Source organism: Rhinoderma darwinii, chromosome 5 (assembly GCF_050947455.1).
Source record: "Rhinoderma darwinii isolate aRhiDar2 chromosome 5, aRhiDar2.hap1, whole genome shotgun sequence".
NCBI lineage: Eukaryota > Metazoa > Chordata > Amphibia > Anura > Rhinodermatidae > Rhinoderma > Rhinoderma darwinii.
In genome coordinates, this window is record NC_134691.1 from 45174279 (window position 1) to 45190451 (window position 16173).

General features: G+C 41.2%; 1 protein-coding gene across 1 annotated transcript in view; it reads right to left on the reverse strand.

Annotated features, from left to right (window-relative positions):
• Window positions 1–757: 757 nt before the first annotated feature.
• Window positions 758–16173, reverse strand: part of LOC142652385 (uncharacterized) — a 28406-nt gene continuing 12990 nt past the window's right edge. Inside the window, exons 2-7 of the mRNA XM_075828019.1 lie at window positions 6527–6692; window positions 6012–6181; window positions 5511–5688; window positions 4730–4764; window positions 2066–2145; window positions 758–1254 (exon numbers count right to left, since the gene is read on the reverse strand). Of these exons, the coding sequence (XP_075684134.1) occupies window positions 857–1254; window positions 2066–2145; window positions 4730–4764; window positions 5511–5688; window positions 6012–6181; window positions 6527–6692 (1027 nt within the window). The 3' untranslated portion in view covers window positions 758–856. The remainder of the gene's footprint in view (window positions 1255–2065; window positions 2146–4729; window positions 4765–5510; window positions 5689–6011; window positions 6182–6526; window positions 6693–16173) is intronic.

Genomic DNA, 16173 nt, shown 5'->3' on the forward strand with positions numbered 1-16173 from the left:
AACAAGCGGATCAAATCTCCCTGCAAGCCCTAACATCTTGTACAACTATCCGTCTCTCGATAACCCATTGAATATTCCAAAGTTAACTACTTGTTTGAGATGGATTGGTCAAATCCTTTGTTAGAAAAGCACACAAAACACTTCTTTGAGACGAGGTTATGTTTTATTGATAGAGAGAATATAGAAATGATAGCTGTTTGTACTGCTATTTCTCTTTCATGAAACCCTTTTTTAAAGATGTTACTTTTTGCACACATGGTGCGGGTCGGTGCGGGAAGTTCTGATATTTGCAAAGAACTTTTGATTGTTTTTCCTGCTTTGCACTTTTGAATTGTAAACATTAGGTTTTTTGAGATTCTGTTAGGAAAGTTTTATTTAAAATGTATGCTTATTTGATGCAATGAAATGAAATATACACTGAGCTATGTAGAGCTTCTCAGGAAATGATTTTTCTGATAAAGTGTTAAATATGCTTTGCTTTCAAGTTTGGGGCAGTTGGATTTCTCAATAGAGACAGATGGACTTTAAGGAAGTTCAACTTTATCCCAGTTTCAGTTGTTAGTGTCAAAATATGCTATATGAAGCAAAACTGCATTAGACTAGTATTTTGTGTAAGATACTCACTGTCATGTGCAAAATGTCACCTGGTTGTGGTTAAAGCCTATATAAACGTGTGCTTATGTGATGAAGCTCAGACAACTGCTGATCTGCCATTTGTCTCCTTGCCGCAAGAATAAAAGAAGCACTTATTCAGATGAATCATTGAATTTTTATTGATAAGAATGGAAAATTCTCCCAACAGATTCCTGAAAGCGGATGGAAGGGGCTGATTTTGTAACCCTCTGATAAAGCAGAATTATAGGCTGATCATTTCCCACCAGCCAGATAGTCTCCAAGTTGTTGTATAATCATTGTCATATATTAACCTGAGATTTGAGCGTGGTCTCACAATCTGTCCATTCTGCACTTCTATGATCCTCTCTCTCAGGTCCTGCTCCTCAGATCTTAATAAGTTGATGTTTTCCTTAGGATCTTCTACCTCTTTCAGGACTAGCTTTGTAAGGTCATCCTGCATGGTGGGCTCTGGGTCTGAGCTCTCTGGTTGAGATGATGTAGAAGAGGAGGGTTCTTTAATGCTTTCTAATCTTTCTTTGCTCTCTCTACTTTTTTCTTGAGTGACTTTCTTTCCAGAGATTTTAGATTTAGCAACTTTCCACCAATATCTGATATCATCACTCATTCTTAGCCAGCCCCCTAAAACAAAATAACACAATTATAAAGCCGCAACACAAAGTACCTGCAATACCTTTATATACCTACAATATATAAACTATGCCTCGTTCACACTTTGCAGTGTTGGTTAATTTTTTGTGCAGTGAATGGATAGTTATGACTACCCATTTACACAACTGTTGGTGAATGCTGTGGTTTTGAGGGCCTATTGCATTTTTAACCTCATCATGCCTAAATCCTGGAATTTTTGTACACACAGGTTACGTGTATGGTGGGGTGCAGTGTACATCACTATCGCTGAGTGAGGACGAGCTCCAGTAATATTCTAGTAAATATTGTGGGCCACCCAGAAGGATACAGGAATAATGTATATAAACAATTGTAGGTAGGAACAGCTGACTTTGTTTATGGCGACCAATCAAATTTAAGTTTCCATTGTACTATTGAAGGTTAAAATATGAAAGCAGAGATATGATTGGTTTCCATGAGCAGCAGCATTGTATTTTTCCTCTAAATTAGATTTAGACCCCCTGTGTATTCTTCTGAAGAGAACGGCGTATTCAGCGATGCACATATAAGATTTATTAGGGCATATGGACATAATAGAGGGGGACCCCTTAATCAGTAACACCCTCTATTACCCGGGTTGTGTAAAGTAATCAGGTTCCGATACTAAACTCCTGCATATTACTTCGTCTTGTAGCTCCTTCTGTTCACATGACATTCACATAGGAAGCAGCGTCTCATCCAGGAGAAGACGGAATAACTGCAGTCACACTTTCTATAAGAGCTTGATGTACAGACACCATACACACTATAAAAGATGACTTACTTCTCTTTATATTCTCCTCTTCTATCCAGCATTCAGGATCGATATTACGGATCTTTTCATTGAATTTCCAATCCATTGACCTGTGAAGTGCAAAAAAGGAAAAATGAAAAGATATGTGAATTATTGCATGTTATAGAACAGGGGTCAGGAACCTTTTTGGCTAAGAGAGCCGTAAACGCCACATATTTTGAAATATAATTCCGCGAGAGCCGTACAATATGTTTAAAGGGCCATTGACAGATCAATCGCTCCAATGTTCACTTAGTACAGCAAGGAATGCTCCTCCCTGCTGTATAAAGCCACAACTGGACTGAAACAATGGTAATTAGCAGTAAAAAAATTAAATAAATAACTTACATTGTGAGCTTGCGATGCATGACATCAGTCCAGCAGTCTGGCTTCTTCTTTTTCCTGCGCATGACTGGAAGCTGGCATTCTTCCCACCTGATGTTGAGAGAATGCCAGCTTTGAGGCATTCGCAGAAGAAAGAAGCTGGAATGTTGGACATGTCACACAACGCATTGTCAGTTATGTCAATTATCTATTTTATTATTTTACAGCGAATTATTGTTTAGGTCCAGCGGTGGCTTAGTGCAGCAGAGAGGAACACTCCTTTGTGTACTAAGTGACCGCTGGAGCAATTGTATCTGTCAGTGGCCCTTTTAAAAGTGTTGGTCTTACAGAAAATGAACAAAAAAGAGAGGCTCAGACCCATCTGGGAGACCTCCAGAGCTGTAATAAAGCGCTCAGAACAGATTTTTGCCCTGATAGTGGTCCTTTAAATCAGTTTCTTATGCCCACAAGAGATTAATTTAAAGCCCCCAAGAGTGTAATATGGGTGGCAGATGTTTTTTAAGGCCATATTTTTTTTTTTTTTTGGGGGGGGGGGCTATATTATGGATTATGTGGGATTATTTTCAGGGGTGAAGTGGGAAGGGGGGGTTGGTGGGACACACTGTATTACACAGCCCCTTTATTGATGCAGCTCACTGCTGCTGACCATGAGGCTGTGTAACAATTTCCATGTTATAATGTTCACCTTCAAAGCAGCAGCACAGCCAGGGGTTTCTGGAACGTCCAAGGGAGACACAAGGGAGGAGGCAGATGCCGCTTCACTAGGGGACGCAGGTGCGTGCTTGCAGACGGCGCGGCTATGCAGGGAGTTATGGGAAATGTAGTCCATGCTCCCTGCCGCTCACCACTGCCGCCAATGCTTATCAGGCCATCAAAGAACTACCGTATATGTCGGCGTATAAGACGACTGGGCGTATAAGACGACCCCCAACTTTTACCCTTAAAATATAGAATTTAAGATATACTCACCATTTCGTGCAGGAGCGCTTCACTATGGCCATCGGCGGCAGGACCCAGGACTCTCTGTCTCTTTGAACTCGCGCATGCGCAGATAGGCGAGGTACATGATGGGGTTAATTACTATTAATGTGAGGAACATGGAGGGTAAATTCATCGCACCTCGCGCCTCACATTAATAAGTGAATGAAAGCCGTGTTTATTTCATTTTTTTACAGCGTACACATCATAAATGATGCAAAAACATTGTTGTCCGCGCCATTACTGAATGTGTGTATTTTATGTATTGAGACTTATTTTAATGTTTATTGTAAAAAAAGGTGAAGGTGTATATTTTTTTAAAAATGTAACCATACTTTGTTTTTACTTTATTTTTAAACTTTAATGTACTGACATATATCAGATATGTGCCAGTACATTAGCCTGTGGACAGATAGCACACAGGCTGTTGTTAGGACATACTTGGGTATATCCTAACAACAAGAGATATGGTCAGACAGCCCTGGGGTCCGTCAATAGACCCTGGGCTGTCTGCCCATATATGGTATGGCCCTCGATCGCGTCACAGGAATTCCCTGTGATGCGATCCAGGGGCATCCCCCCTTCTCACTTTCCCCTCAATGCTGCAGTCAGCTGTGATCGCAGCATTCACGGGAATAACGGCGGAGATGAGAGGTTCTCTGATCTCCGGCGTTATAGAGCGGGGCTGCGGCTGTGTAATACAGCCATTGCCCCGCTCCTGACAGGAAGTGCGCGCGCGGTCAGCATGAGGAGATGCGGCCGGCGCTGCACTAATGAGCGGCAGTTCAGGCACTGAAGACAACATGGGGGTGCTGTGTAGCGTGCCCGCCATGTTCTGTCTTCAATGCCGCAGATCATTAGTGCAGCGCCGGCCGCATCACATGATGCTGACCCCGCGCGCATATGTCAGGACTCAGGAGCGGGGCTGTGGCTGAATTACACAGCCGCAGCCCCGCTCTCATAGTCATGTGTACTATACTGAGCTGTGCGGCTGCAACGTGCATCCCTCCCATAGACAGGTAGGAGCCCTGTCTGCGAGCCAGATACGGCCATCAAAAGAGCCATATCTGGCTCGCGAGCCATAGGTTCCCGACCCCTGTTATAGAACAACTTCTGGAGACACAGTCCTTTCTTTTACTGAATTTTATGTTACCCTATTTCTCATACTTGGGGTTTAAATTTATACTATGTTTTAATTAAAAAAATGGTACCTTGTCCTGACTCAGCCTCTAGGGCCTCATTTATTAATATAACCTGTGGGGTCTACATGTCCCAGCACAAAACGTAAAAAAGACATAAAATAAAATGATGAGAGTGAAATAAATAACATACCTTGTATCTGCAGATAATATGTCATCAAGATGAAACTGTGAAAGACAATGAATAAAGACGTTAGTTCCTATTTGTGACATACAAGGAACCCCACAATCCGGCATCTCTAGATTGTAAGCGCTAACGGGCAGGGGACGCTCATTTGTCCCGTGGAATATATTATACCTGCTGTAGAAATGAAGGTTATTACTATTACTATTATTATTAAGGCTGGGTTCACACACCCTATTTACGGACGTTAATCGGGCGTTTTAGCCCCGAATTACGTCCGAATATACGGTTCCAAAGCATCGGCACACATCTGCCCATTCATTTGAATGGGTTTTACGATGTTCTGTGCCGACGGTCATTTTATTTACTCGCGCCGCTGTCAAAAGACGGCGTGTAAAAAAGACGCCCGCGTCAAAGAAGTGCCTGTCACTTCTTGAGACGTAATTGGAGACATTTTCCATTGACACAATGGAAAAACAGCTCCAATTACGTCCGCGAAAAGCGCTTGCACTTGCCATTACGTCTGAAATTGCGGAGCTGTTTTCTCCTGAAAACAGCTCCGTGATTTCAGCCGTTACGGACGTGTACGTGTGAACATACCCTAATAAAGCATGAGCGGCTGAGCTGCAGGAAACATTATGTCAAAGATACAGGAGAAGGCCTTCAATCTCCATTAGACTTCACCAGAACGTCCTAATACAAGTCTCTTTGTTCTGTGCCATCAATTTCTCCTTTTCCATCACTAAACCTACAAAACCCCAGTAATTCAGTGGATAAAATCTTGACTCACAGGTTCCTGCTGGTTGATGTGATGGATTATATATTCCCACTGAAGGAAGGTTTTGTCACGTTCTCCTTTTGGGGAATGAACGTGAAATAAATGTTCTCCTTCAGTTTCCACAGACACAATTTGATATAATTGGTGAAGCTGTTTTGTGGCCATCTTGATTTTGGACACCGGCCACATCCTGCAAGAAATGAAGAAGACAGAGAATAAGATTTAGCGGAGAATTATTGTTGGAACAATTTCTCTATATTATAAGTTATAATTCTTACTACATTATAGTTCATATTATTATTATCAGCCTTTATTTAGACAGCACCACATATTACACAGCTCATTATGGGGGAGGGGGCTGTTATAACACAAAGTATATTGAGATTTATAGTAGATAAGACTTGTGGCAATATACCATATGATGCATTACTGCAAAATTAGTGAGGTTTTCTATGGTAATGTGATCAGTTTAGTGGACATATGGAAGGATATATAATTCCCATGATCCCTTACCTTCTAGGCATGAATTCATCCATTAGAGGGTTGTAATCTATCCATAGGAGTTCCTCCGCCAGAAATGAATCCTGCTGCCTTGATATTACAGCCAGCACTGTTATTAGAGGCGCTCTCCTAAACTCGATAATTTTCTCCCTCTTTTGTCCGATCTTCTCTTTTTTAATCAGCTGCGTAAGTAAATGGAGACAGAATTACACACTGGGAGTATACACTGGTTTTATATATAGCCTTCCCTATCCTAACCTCTGTATACAGCTACTAGTCACCACTGCTGTATACAGAGGACAGTGCTGTACAATGTACTGGACAGATCTACAACTTCTCTCACAGCAGAGCTTCATTCTCAGCCCAACCTGGAGATCAGACAGAACATATGGAAGATGTATGACCAATATTACTCTGAATATATTCACTGATGACATTCATAAAGCATTTATGAAAATAACACTCGTCCATATACAATCATCTCTTCATATACAACCTGCTGGTCAGATACATAGAACTGCAATTACCTCAGAGAAGATTCCATGGACGATCTGGGATGTTTTCAGGAAGACCAGTTCTCCAGATAATCTCTCCTTAAAGTCAGGGACATCGGTGATCACTGGGTTTATAAGATGGTCACTGAACTGTCTGCCTTCCCTTTGGAGGCGTTCTTCCGATTCGTCATCGGCGGCCCTAAAAGTTGAATAAATAATTAGGAAAATGAGAACATTGAATGACTGGATCATTATTGTACATGCAGCATTAGCAGTGACTTTAAAGAGAAAGCTGAATGTATTCTGTATACTGCATCTACTATACATGGAAACAATACAATAAATAAACAATGTCTCCTCTGACAGATCCCATTTATTCCATCAGGATGAAAACAAATGGTAAGTACATTAGTTGGAATCAGTGTGCACATATTCTGTATGGATGTCTTATAGGATCCAGGAACTTGGCAGACAGAACTATAAAGTATAATGTCGTCTCTGTTTTTGCTAGAAGCAACCATTGAGGACCATCATAACAACTTAACCCTTTCAAGACCGAGCTCATTTTGACCTTCATGACCAGCCCCATTTTCTCAAATCTGACATGTGTCTCTTTATGTGGTAATAAGGGGGGATTCACACGAGCGTGTATTGGGTCCGTGCGGGCCGCGTGGTTTTCACGCGCCACGCACAGACCAATACAAGTCTATGGGGCAGTACAGACAGTCCGTGCTTTTTGCGCAGCGTTTGTCAGCTGCGCAAAAAGCGCGACATGCTCAATATCTCCGCGTATTTCGCGCATCACGCACCCATTGAAGTCAATGGGTGCGTGAAAACCACGCTGGTCGCATGGAAGCACTTCCGTGCGAACCGACTGAAACAGCGCACCAGCTGTCAAAAGGATGAATGTAAACAGAAAAGCACCACGTGCTTTTCTGTTTCCAAACATCCAAATGGAGTGTCTTTGAGATGAGCGAACCCGGACAATCGAACCGAACTTCACCGGGTTCGGCCGAACTCGTTTTGGCCGAACCCGGCAAAAAAAATTCCGGTACGCGACGTCAGGAGATAGTCACTGTCCAGGGTGCTGAAAGAGTTAATTATGATTTTTCTCATTTTAAATGTATCTGCTTGTAAAACAGATAGTAATACCACACAAAATAGTTACTATTTTATATATTCCATATGTCTACTTTATATTTGCATTGTTTTTTGAACATTATTTTATTTTTCTAGGACGTTACAACGTTTAGAACTTTAGCAGCAATTTCTCACGTTTTCAAGAAAATTTCAAAAGGCTATTTTTACAGGGACCAGTTCAGTTCTGAAGTGGCTTTGAGGGCCTTATGTACTAGATAGACCCCATAAATCACCCCATATTAAAAACTGCACCCCTCAAAGTATTCAAAATAGCATTCAGAAAGTTTCTTAACCCATTAGGCACTTCACAGGAATTAAAGCAAAGTAGAGGTGAAATTTACAAATTTACAAATTCATTTGTAATACATTTTTTTCTGTAACACAGAAGGTTTTACCCGAGAAATGCAACTCAATATTTATTGCCCAGATTCTGCAGATTTTAGAAATATCCCACATGTGGCTCTAGTGCAGGGGTGGGCAAACTTTTTGACTCGCGGGCCACAATGGGTTCTAAAATTTGACAGAGGGGCCGGGCCAGGAGCATTTGGAGGGAGTGTTTGGGCCGGATATACTAAAGCATTAAATGTAGTGTGTGCAAACCTCATAGCACAGTAAGAACACTACAACCCAATTTATTAACTGTCTTTCAAATGTGAAAAATAGCCCTTCTCAGTTAATAAATTTGTCTCAAGGAATATGCAAGATATGGCATTTACATACTATTTCGCAGATACTGGGAGGAGGAAATGTAAATAGATTAAAATAACATACGCACTGTGATTTATCAAGAAAAAAGTTCTGTTGACTCTGTAAATTAGCTGCCAACCTCTGAGCAGTAGCCGCCCGTTCTTGTGTTGACTGCTTGCTAGCATAGTTTGCATGCTTCGTGGCAAAGTGACGGCTGATATTGTACTCTTTGAAAACCGGAGGGCTTAATGGTGACGTGAAACGAAGTGAAAATTAAAGTGAAATAAAGAGAAATACGCGCCACATTAACCCCTTAATGACCGGGCCATTTTGCACGTTAATGACCAAGGATTATTTTTTGTTTTTCCACGGTCGCATTCCAAGAGTCGTAACTCTTTTTTTATTCCGTCGACATAGCCGTATAAGGGCTTGTTTTTTCCGGGACGAGTTGTATTTTGTAATTGTACCATTTTTAGATGCTTATAACATATTGATTAACTTTTATTAACTTTATTTAAGGAGAGAATTGAAAATAAGCAGCTATTCCAGCATTAATTTTCACGTTATAAATTTACGCCGTTTACTATGCAGCGTAAATAACATGTTAACTTTATTCTATGGGTCGGCACGATTACAGGGATACCAAATGTGTAAAGGTTTTATATGTTTTTTCTACGTTTGCACAATAAAAACCCTTTTAGAAAAAAATTACTTGTTTTTGCATCGCCGCGTTCCAAGAGGCGTAATTTTTTTATTTTTCCGTCGATGTGGCCGTACATGGGATTGATTTTTGCGGGACAATGTGTAGTTTTCATTAGTACTATTTTGGGGTACATAGGACTTATAGATGAACTTTTATTTTATTTTTTATGGGGGGAATGGGAGAAAAGAGAGAATTTTGCCGTTGTTTTTTGCGTTTTCTTTGGACGCCGTTCATCCGGCGGTTTAATTAATGTGTTCATTTTATTGGTCAAGTTGTTACGATCGCGGGGATACCATATATGTGTATGTGTGATTTGTTTTGACCGTTTTATTAAATAAAACCACTTTTTGGGGCAAAAAAGTAGTTTTATTTGACTTTGACTGTAATTTTTTTTATTTTTTTTTCACAAACTTTATTTAACGGTTTTACTTTTTTTTTTTTAGTCCCACCAGGGGACTTCACTATGCGATGTGCCGATCGCATATATAATGCTTTGGTATACTTCGTATACCAAAGCATTATTGCCTGTCAGTGTAAAACTGACAGGCAACCTGTTAGGTCATGCCTCTGGCATCGCCTAACAGGCAGATGCTGAAGACAGACCTGGGGGTCTTTGTTAGACCCCCGGCTGTCATGGAAACCCGACGGCGACCCGCGATTTGTTTGCGGGGGCGCCGATCGGGAGACAGAGGGAGTTCTCCCCTCTGTCAAACACATTAAATGCCGCTGTCACTGTTGACAGCGGCATTTAATGGGTTAAACTGCCGGAATCGGCGCGTGCTTCGATTCCGGCAGTTGCAGCAGGAGCCAGGCTGTGTATAACAGCCGTGCTCCTGCCGCTGATCGCGTGGGTAAACTGTCAGTACCCGCGCGATCACAGGACGGATATATCCGTCCTCCTGCGCGAACTAGCAGCTGCTGAGGACGGATATATCTTGGACAAGTTCGGCGGGCCGGATTAAAAAGCCTAACGGGCCGTATGTGGCCCGCGGGCCGTAGTTTGCCCATGTCTGCTCTAGTGTGATAATGGACTGAAATACCGGCCTCAGAAGCAAAGGTGCACCTAGTGGATTTTGGGGCCTCCTTTTTTTAGAATATATTTTAGGCACCATGTCAGGTTTGAAGAGGTCTTGTGGTGCCAAAACAGTGGAAATCGCCCAAAAGTGAGACGGTTTTGGAAACTACACACCTCAAGGAATTTATCTAGGGGTATAGTTAGCATCTTGACCCCACAGGTATTTTGCTATATTTATTGAAGTTTGTCTGTGAAAGTGAAAATCTACTTTTTTTTCTGAAAAAATATTAAAAAAAATAATATTTGCAAGGAATAAAGATTAAAAAGCACCCCAGAACTTGTAAAGCTACTTCACGCCAATACCCCATATGTGGTACTAAACTGCTGTTTGGACTCACGGCAGAGCTCAGAAGGGAAGGAGCGCCATTTGGATTTTGAAGCGCAGATTTTGCTGGATTGGTTTTCAGTTCCATATCGCGTTTGCAACGCCCTGGAGTAAGCAAAACAGTGGAATCCCCCCAAAACTGACCCCATTTTGAAGACTACACCCCTCAAGGAATTGTTCTAGGGGTATAGTTAGCATTTTGACCCCACAGTTTTTTTGCTGAATTTAGTGGAATTAGGCCGTGAAAATGAAAATCTACTTTTTTCTGAAAATACATAGAAATTTTTAATTTTCACAATGAATAAAGGAGAAAAATTACCCCAAAATTTGTAAAGCAATTTGTCCTGATTACAGCAATACGCCATATGTGGTAATAAACTGCTGTTTGGACCCACGGCAGGACTCAGGAGGGAAGGAACAATATTTGGCTTTTGGAGCTCAAATTTAGCTGGAATGGTTTTCGGGTGTCATGTCGCATATGCAAAGCCCCTGAGGTACCAAAACAGTGGAAACCTCCCAAAAGTCCCTTTAGGGGACTGGAACGAGCGATCATTAGGTCGCTGGTACAATACACTGCAATACTAATGTATTGCAGTATAATGTCATTATACAGGCTCCTGTAACAGCGCGATCGCTGTTCCTGTCCGTTAGTCCCGGGTGTCAGCTGTAATACACAGCTGACACCTGCAGAATATGGAGCGTGCACAGCGCATGAGCCCGCTCCATAAATAACCCCTCGCACCACGACATGCTATTAAGTCGTGGTGCGCCAAGGCGTTAATGCGCAGAGGATGGTGCAAAGTGAAAATTAAAATTTTCCACTGATATGCCATTTTAATGTACAATATATTGTGCCCAGTTTGTGCCACTGAAGACAAATACCTCATACAATGTTGAGCGGGTTCTCCCAGATATAAAATGTCATATATGTGGACGTAAGCTGGTGTTTGGGCACGCTGTGGGGGGAGGGAACACCATTTGGCTTTTGGAGCGCAGATTTTGCTTGGTAACTGTTCTGTTTGGGGTTTTGCTGGTATTTCAGTTTATGATGTGGGGGTATATGTAATCTGTGCGGAGTACATCAGGGCATAATAAGAGGGTATAATAATGGGGTACATAAATAATAATTCGCAGATATGTGGCCGGTGTCGCACTGATAAATGGTGCCCAATCTTATCCGCTTTTGGAACACTCTGCACATTTTGCATCGCCATATTCTGAGAGCCAGAACTTTTTTATTTTTTCTCCAACGGAGCCGTGTGAGGGCTTATTTGTTGCGGGACAATCTGTACTTTTCATTGGTACCATTTTAGGGTACATGTGATTTTTTTAAATCACATTTTATTAGATTTTTTTGGAAGCAAAGTGACAAAGAAACATGAATTCTGACAATGTTTTTCGTATATTTTTTTTACAGTGTTCACCGTGCGGTATAAATGACATTTTACTTTATTCTGCGGGTCGGTACGATTACGGCGATACCATATGTATATAGGTTTTTTATGTTTTGTGGCGATTGCGCAATAAAATCACTTTGATGAAATTATTTATTTTTTGTGTATTCTGAGAGTCATAATTTTATATTTTTCCGTCAAAAAAGCGGTGTAAGGGCTTGTTTTTTGCGGGACAGGTTGTAGTTTTTATTGGTATTATTTTGGGGTACATGCGACTTTTTGATCACTTTTTATTCTATATTTTGGGAGGGTTGATGACCAAAAAAAAGTGATTCTTGACATTGTTTTTTAATTTATTTTTTTTTGCGGTGTTCACCGTGCGGGAAAAATAATATTATAGTTTTATAGTTTGGGTCGTTACGAACGCTGTGATACCAAATATGTGTACTTTTTTTTAACATTTTCATTTTTTTCCTATAATAAAAGACTTATTATAGGGAAAAAAGCATTCTTTTTTTTTGTAACTTTTATAACTTGTTTTTACACTTTTATAAAACTTTTTTATTACTTTATTTTTTACTTTTTACTTGAAGCCTGGCAGCACTGATCGCTGCTATAATACATTACACTACCTAGGTAGTGTAACGTATTATAAACTGTCAGTGTGACGCTGAGAGTCACACTGACAGGAAGCTTATGAGAACCAGCATCCGGCTGGTTCTCATAGGCTGCTGTGCATGGCAGACCCGGGGGCTGTTATATGGCCCCCGGTTCTGCCTTATAACCGACTGCAGCACCCGCAATCGGTCCCCGGGAAAGTTTGTTGTAGCAACAAACTTTCCACTTTGTTATAGCAACAAACTTTCCAGTTCGTTGCTACAACACACTTTCCCTGCGATCACATGACCGGGACCTGAACTAATCAGGTCCCGATCATATCTCCGGGACCAGAGGCAGGTGATAACAGCGCGATCCGGGTGTCAGCGCTACTCTGAGACACCCGGATCGCGCTTTTAACACCCACCGTGAATTCACGTCGGCACTGCACAGAGCCCAGCAAGTACCGACGTGAATATACAGTGGGCGGTCGGGAAGCGGTTAAACTGTGTGACTATAGTTTCCCTCCTTATTTCAGGTTCTTTCCACGATTGAGTTGGCTCCGAGAGGAGATTATAGATCTGGACACTGCAGATTCTGCAGCCAACTCAATCGTGCAAGGATTGAAATTAGGAGGCTTGACGACTAAAGTGGATAACATCTGTAGAACCGAATTTGTTGTGTGTATTGTCATGTGTCCCTGTAATCTCTATTACATCAGGAGGACCATCCACCCGATATTCAAGAGATTCAGGCAGCATGTACGATCTATTGGGTACAAGGTAGGGATCTCCTCCTTTTAGTGAACGCATGCTTACATATCATGGAGGTAATCCCAGGGGAATGTGGATTGCGGGCATTTTGTGCATTAAACACGCTTTCACAGGGGGGAATAGACATAACCTTTTGCTTCAAAAAAGAGGCAGAAATTGATCTTACAGGCGGAAGCCCTCGTTCCATTAGGTCTTATTGATCGCAAAGATCTAAGTGCATTTTTTAAGTTAAAGTATGTTATTCTATTCATCTTATACAGATGTAACTGCGTAGACTCTGTCCAAACATTTGTTGTGTCTTATGTATCACTGTAATGTACGATTTAAAGTTGCCTTGTTTCTATATAACGCCGAGGCCTTTACAAAGTATAAGGGTACACGTGAAACTGCCGTAGGTTAACACTCCACATCCCACTACTGCTTATGCTGAATAAAGTAGAAATCAACATTGCTAAATAGTGAGCACAGTGGTTTTTCTCATCATACAAATACTTGATCTAATGCTGCACCGCAGGGTCTAATGACTAATGTCTAATTTTCATAAAGGGAAGCTCTAACCGTGAAAGTGCAGGTGTCTCTAAGAAAGTGGCCATTCAGTACATAAATATACTGATAGAGATATATATATATATATAATACAACACATTCCTCCATAAATCATATCTAAATAGCAGTATTAGGGTAGTGGGGGTTATTACTCCATGCAAACAGCCCTTACAAGCTTGTCCACCATTAACCCCTTCCCGACATGCGCCGTACATGTACGGCGCTGTCGGGAGGTGCTTCCCGCAAAGCGCCGTAGATGTACGGCGCAGTGATGGTGCGGGCTCAGAAGCAGAGCCGGCACCATCACCGCGGGGTGACAGCTGTATTATACAGCTGGCACCCTCCAGAAGAGGCTGGACGCAGCTGCAGGCTTAAGGGAAGCCGACATGACCGTCCTGGTAGGGAAAGGGTTAATGTTATGAGGTGAGGGAAAGTTGAAGGAGCTGAAGGAGCTGCAAACAGCAATTTATGGCCACAAGTAAGGCATTACCATACCCGGGAGAACCCGCTTAACAATTTATGGGGTTAGATTCTCCAGGGGCACAACATATTGTGCGATGAATAGGCATGTTTTGGTAATTTCCTCTTCTAAAAATGAAATAAAAAGTGATCAAATAGTCGTATATGTCCCATAATGGTACCAATAAAATCTACAGCTTGTCTCACAAAAAACAAGCCCGCGCACTGCTCCATCAACCGAAAAATAAAAAAGTTATGGCACTAGTAATGCGGCGATGAAAAAACATCCCGATCTGAAGACCAGAGGGGAACATTCCTTCAGTTTCAGGGCCCTAGTATTTAGGAACTAGGAAGGGAAGGGACATAGCACATCTGCTGGAAGCGAGGGCACCCGTGTTATACCAGGGCAACACTTTCCCAGTAAAATTTCCCAAACTACTGTAGTATATCTGGGGCAATAATGGGCTGCATATTGTTACAATGTTATATGACTTGACCCAGAGTGCTGGGTGTGGTCACTCAGCAGTGGCGGATTAAGTGTACCCTGTGCCTTGGGCTGTTGACACAACTTGGGCCCCCTTCTCTCCCCTCGCACGCAATTCGACCCCCCCCCCCAACCCGCTGACACAGTACCCGTCAGTGCCACTAACCTGACGGATACAGGTTTTAGCACTAGATACAGACGCTATTTATTCAGGATATAAAGCAGCTGTATCTCAAAAAGTAAAAATAATTTTTAATAAAAAGTATTTAGAAAGTTGCACCAAACACACTGTTTTATTAGAGAAACAAAAAAAAAGAATAAAAAAAAAGGTATCACCTCTCTTTAACCCCTTAATGACCAAGCTTGTTTGGACCTTAATGACCAAGCCAGATTTGTCAAATCTGGTATGTGTGACTTTATCAGAGAATAATTCTGCAATAGTTTTGCATATCCAAGGAATTCTGACATCGTTTTTTTGTCCCATGTTGTACTTTATTTTATTGGTAAAAGTAGACTGATACGATTTGTGTAAATTAATGAAAAAATATCTAAATTTATGACATTTTGTAAAAATTAACATTAACATTTTTCCCTATTTGGAACTGGCAATATGTCACATATGTGTACATACATACTGTACATTTTTTTAATTAAATATATATTTCCATCTCTTTACTCTATTCCAGCAGCAATTTTGAAAAAATAAAATACATTTTGAACAATTTAGAAGACTTACAAATTTAATAATCATTTCATACATTTTGAAGTACATTTTGTTTTCCTGCACCAGGTTTTCAGGGCCTCATAGGGGTCAGAATGATGGAAACCCCCACAAATGACCCCATTTTGAAAACTATACCTATTAAGGTATTTATCTAGAAGTGTAGTGAGTATTTTGACCCCACAGTTTTTTTGTAAGAACTCATGCAAAGCAGGTGAAAAAAAAAAAAATTCCACTTTTTCCACAAACGTGTTATTGTAAAGACAGATTTCTTTGTAAAGCGAACATGAGAATAAAGAAACACACCCAAAAATCTATCACCCTGTTTCTCCTGTCTTCATAAATACCACCATTGTGGCCCTAATACGCGGCCTGAACACACGGCAGGGCCCAAAAGGAAGGGAGCACCTGGAGGCTTTCAGGATACATATTTTGCTTGAAAATGTTTTAGACCCCACCGCATATTTGGAGAGGCTTTGAGCTGCTAGACCGATAGAAACTCCCCATAAATTACCCCATTTAGAAAACTAGACCCCCTTTGATGCCACAAACATTTTGACCCCACAGTTTTTTGCTAAATTTAATGTAAAGCACGTGGAAAAAAATAAAATTCCACTTTTTACACAAATGTGTCATTGTAAAGACAGATTTCTTTGTAAAGCGAACATGAGAATGAAGAAACACACCCCAAAATCCATCAAGCTGTTTCTCCTGTTTTCAAAAGTACCCTCATTGTGGCCCTAAAACGCTGCCTGGACGCATGGCAGGGCCCAAAA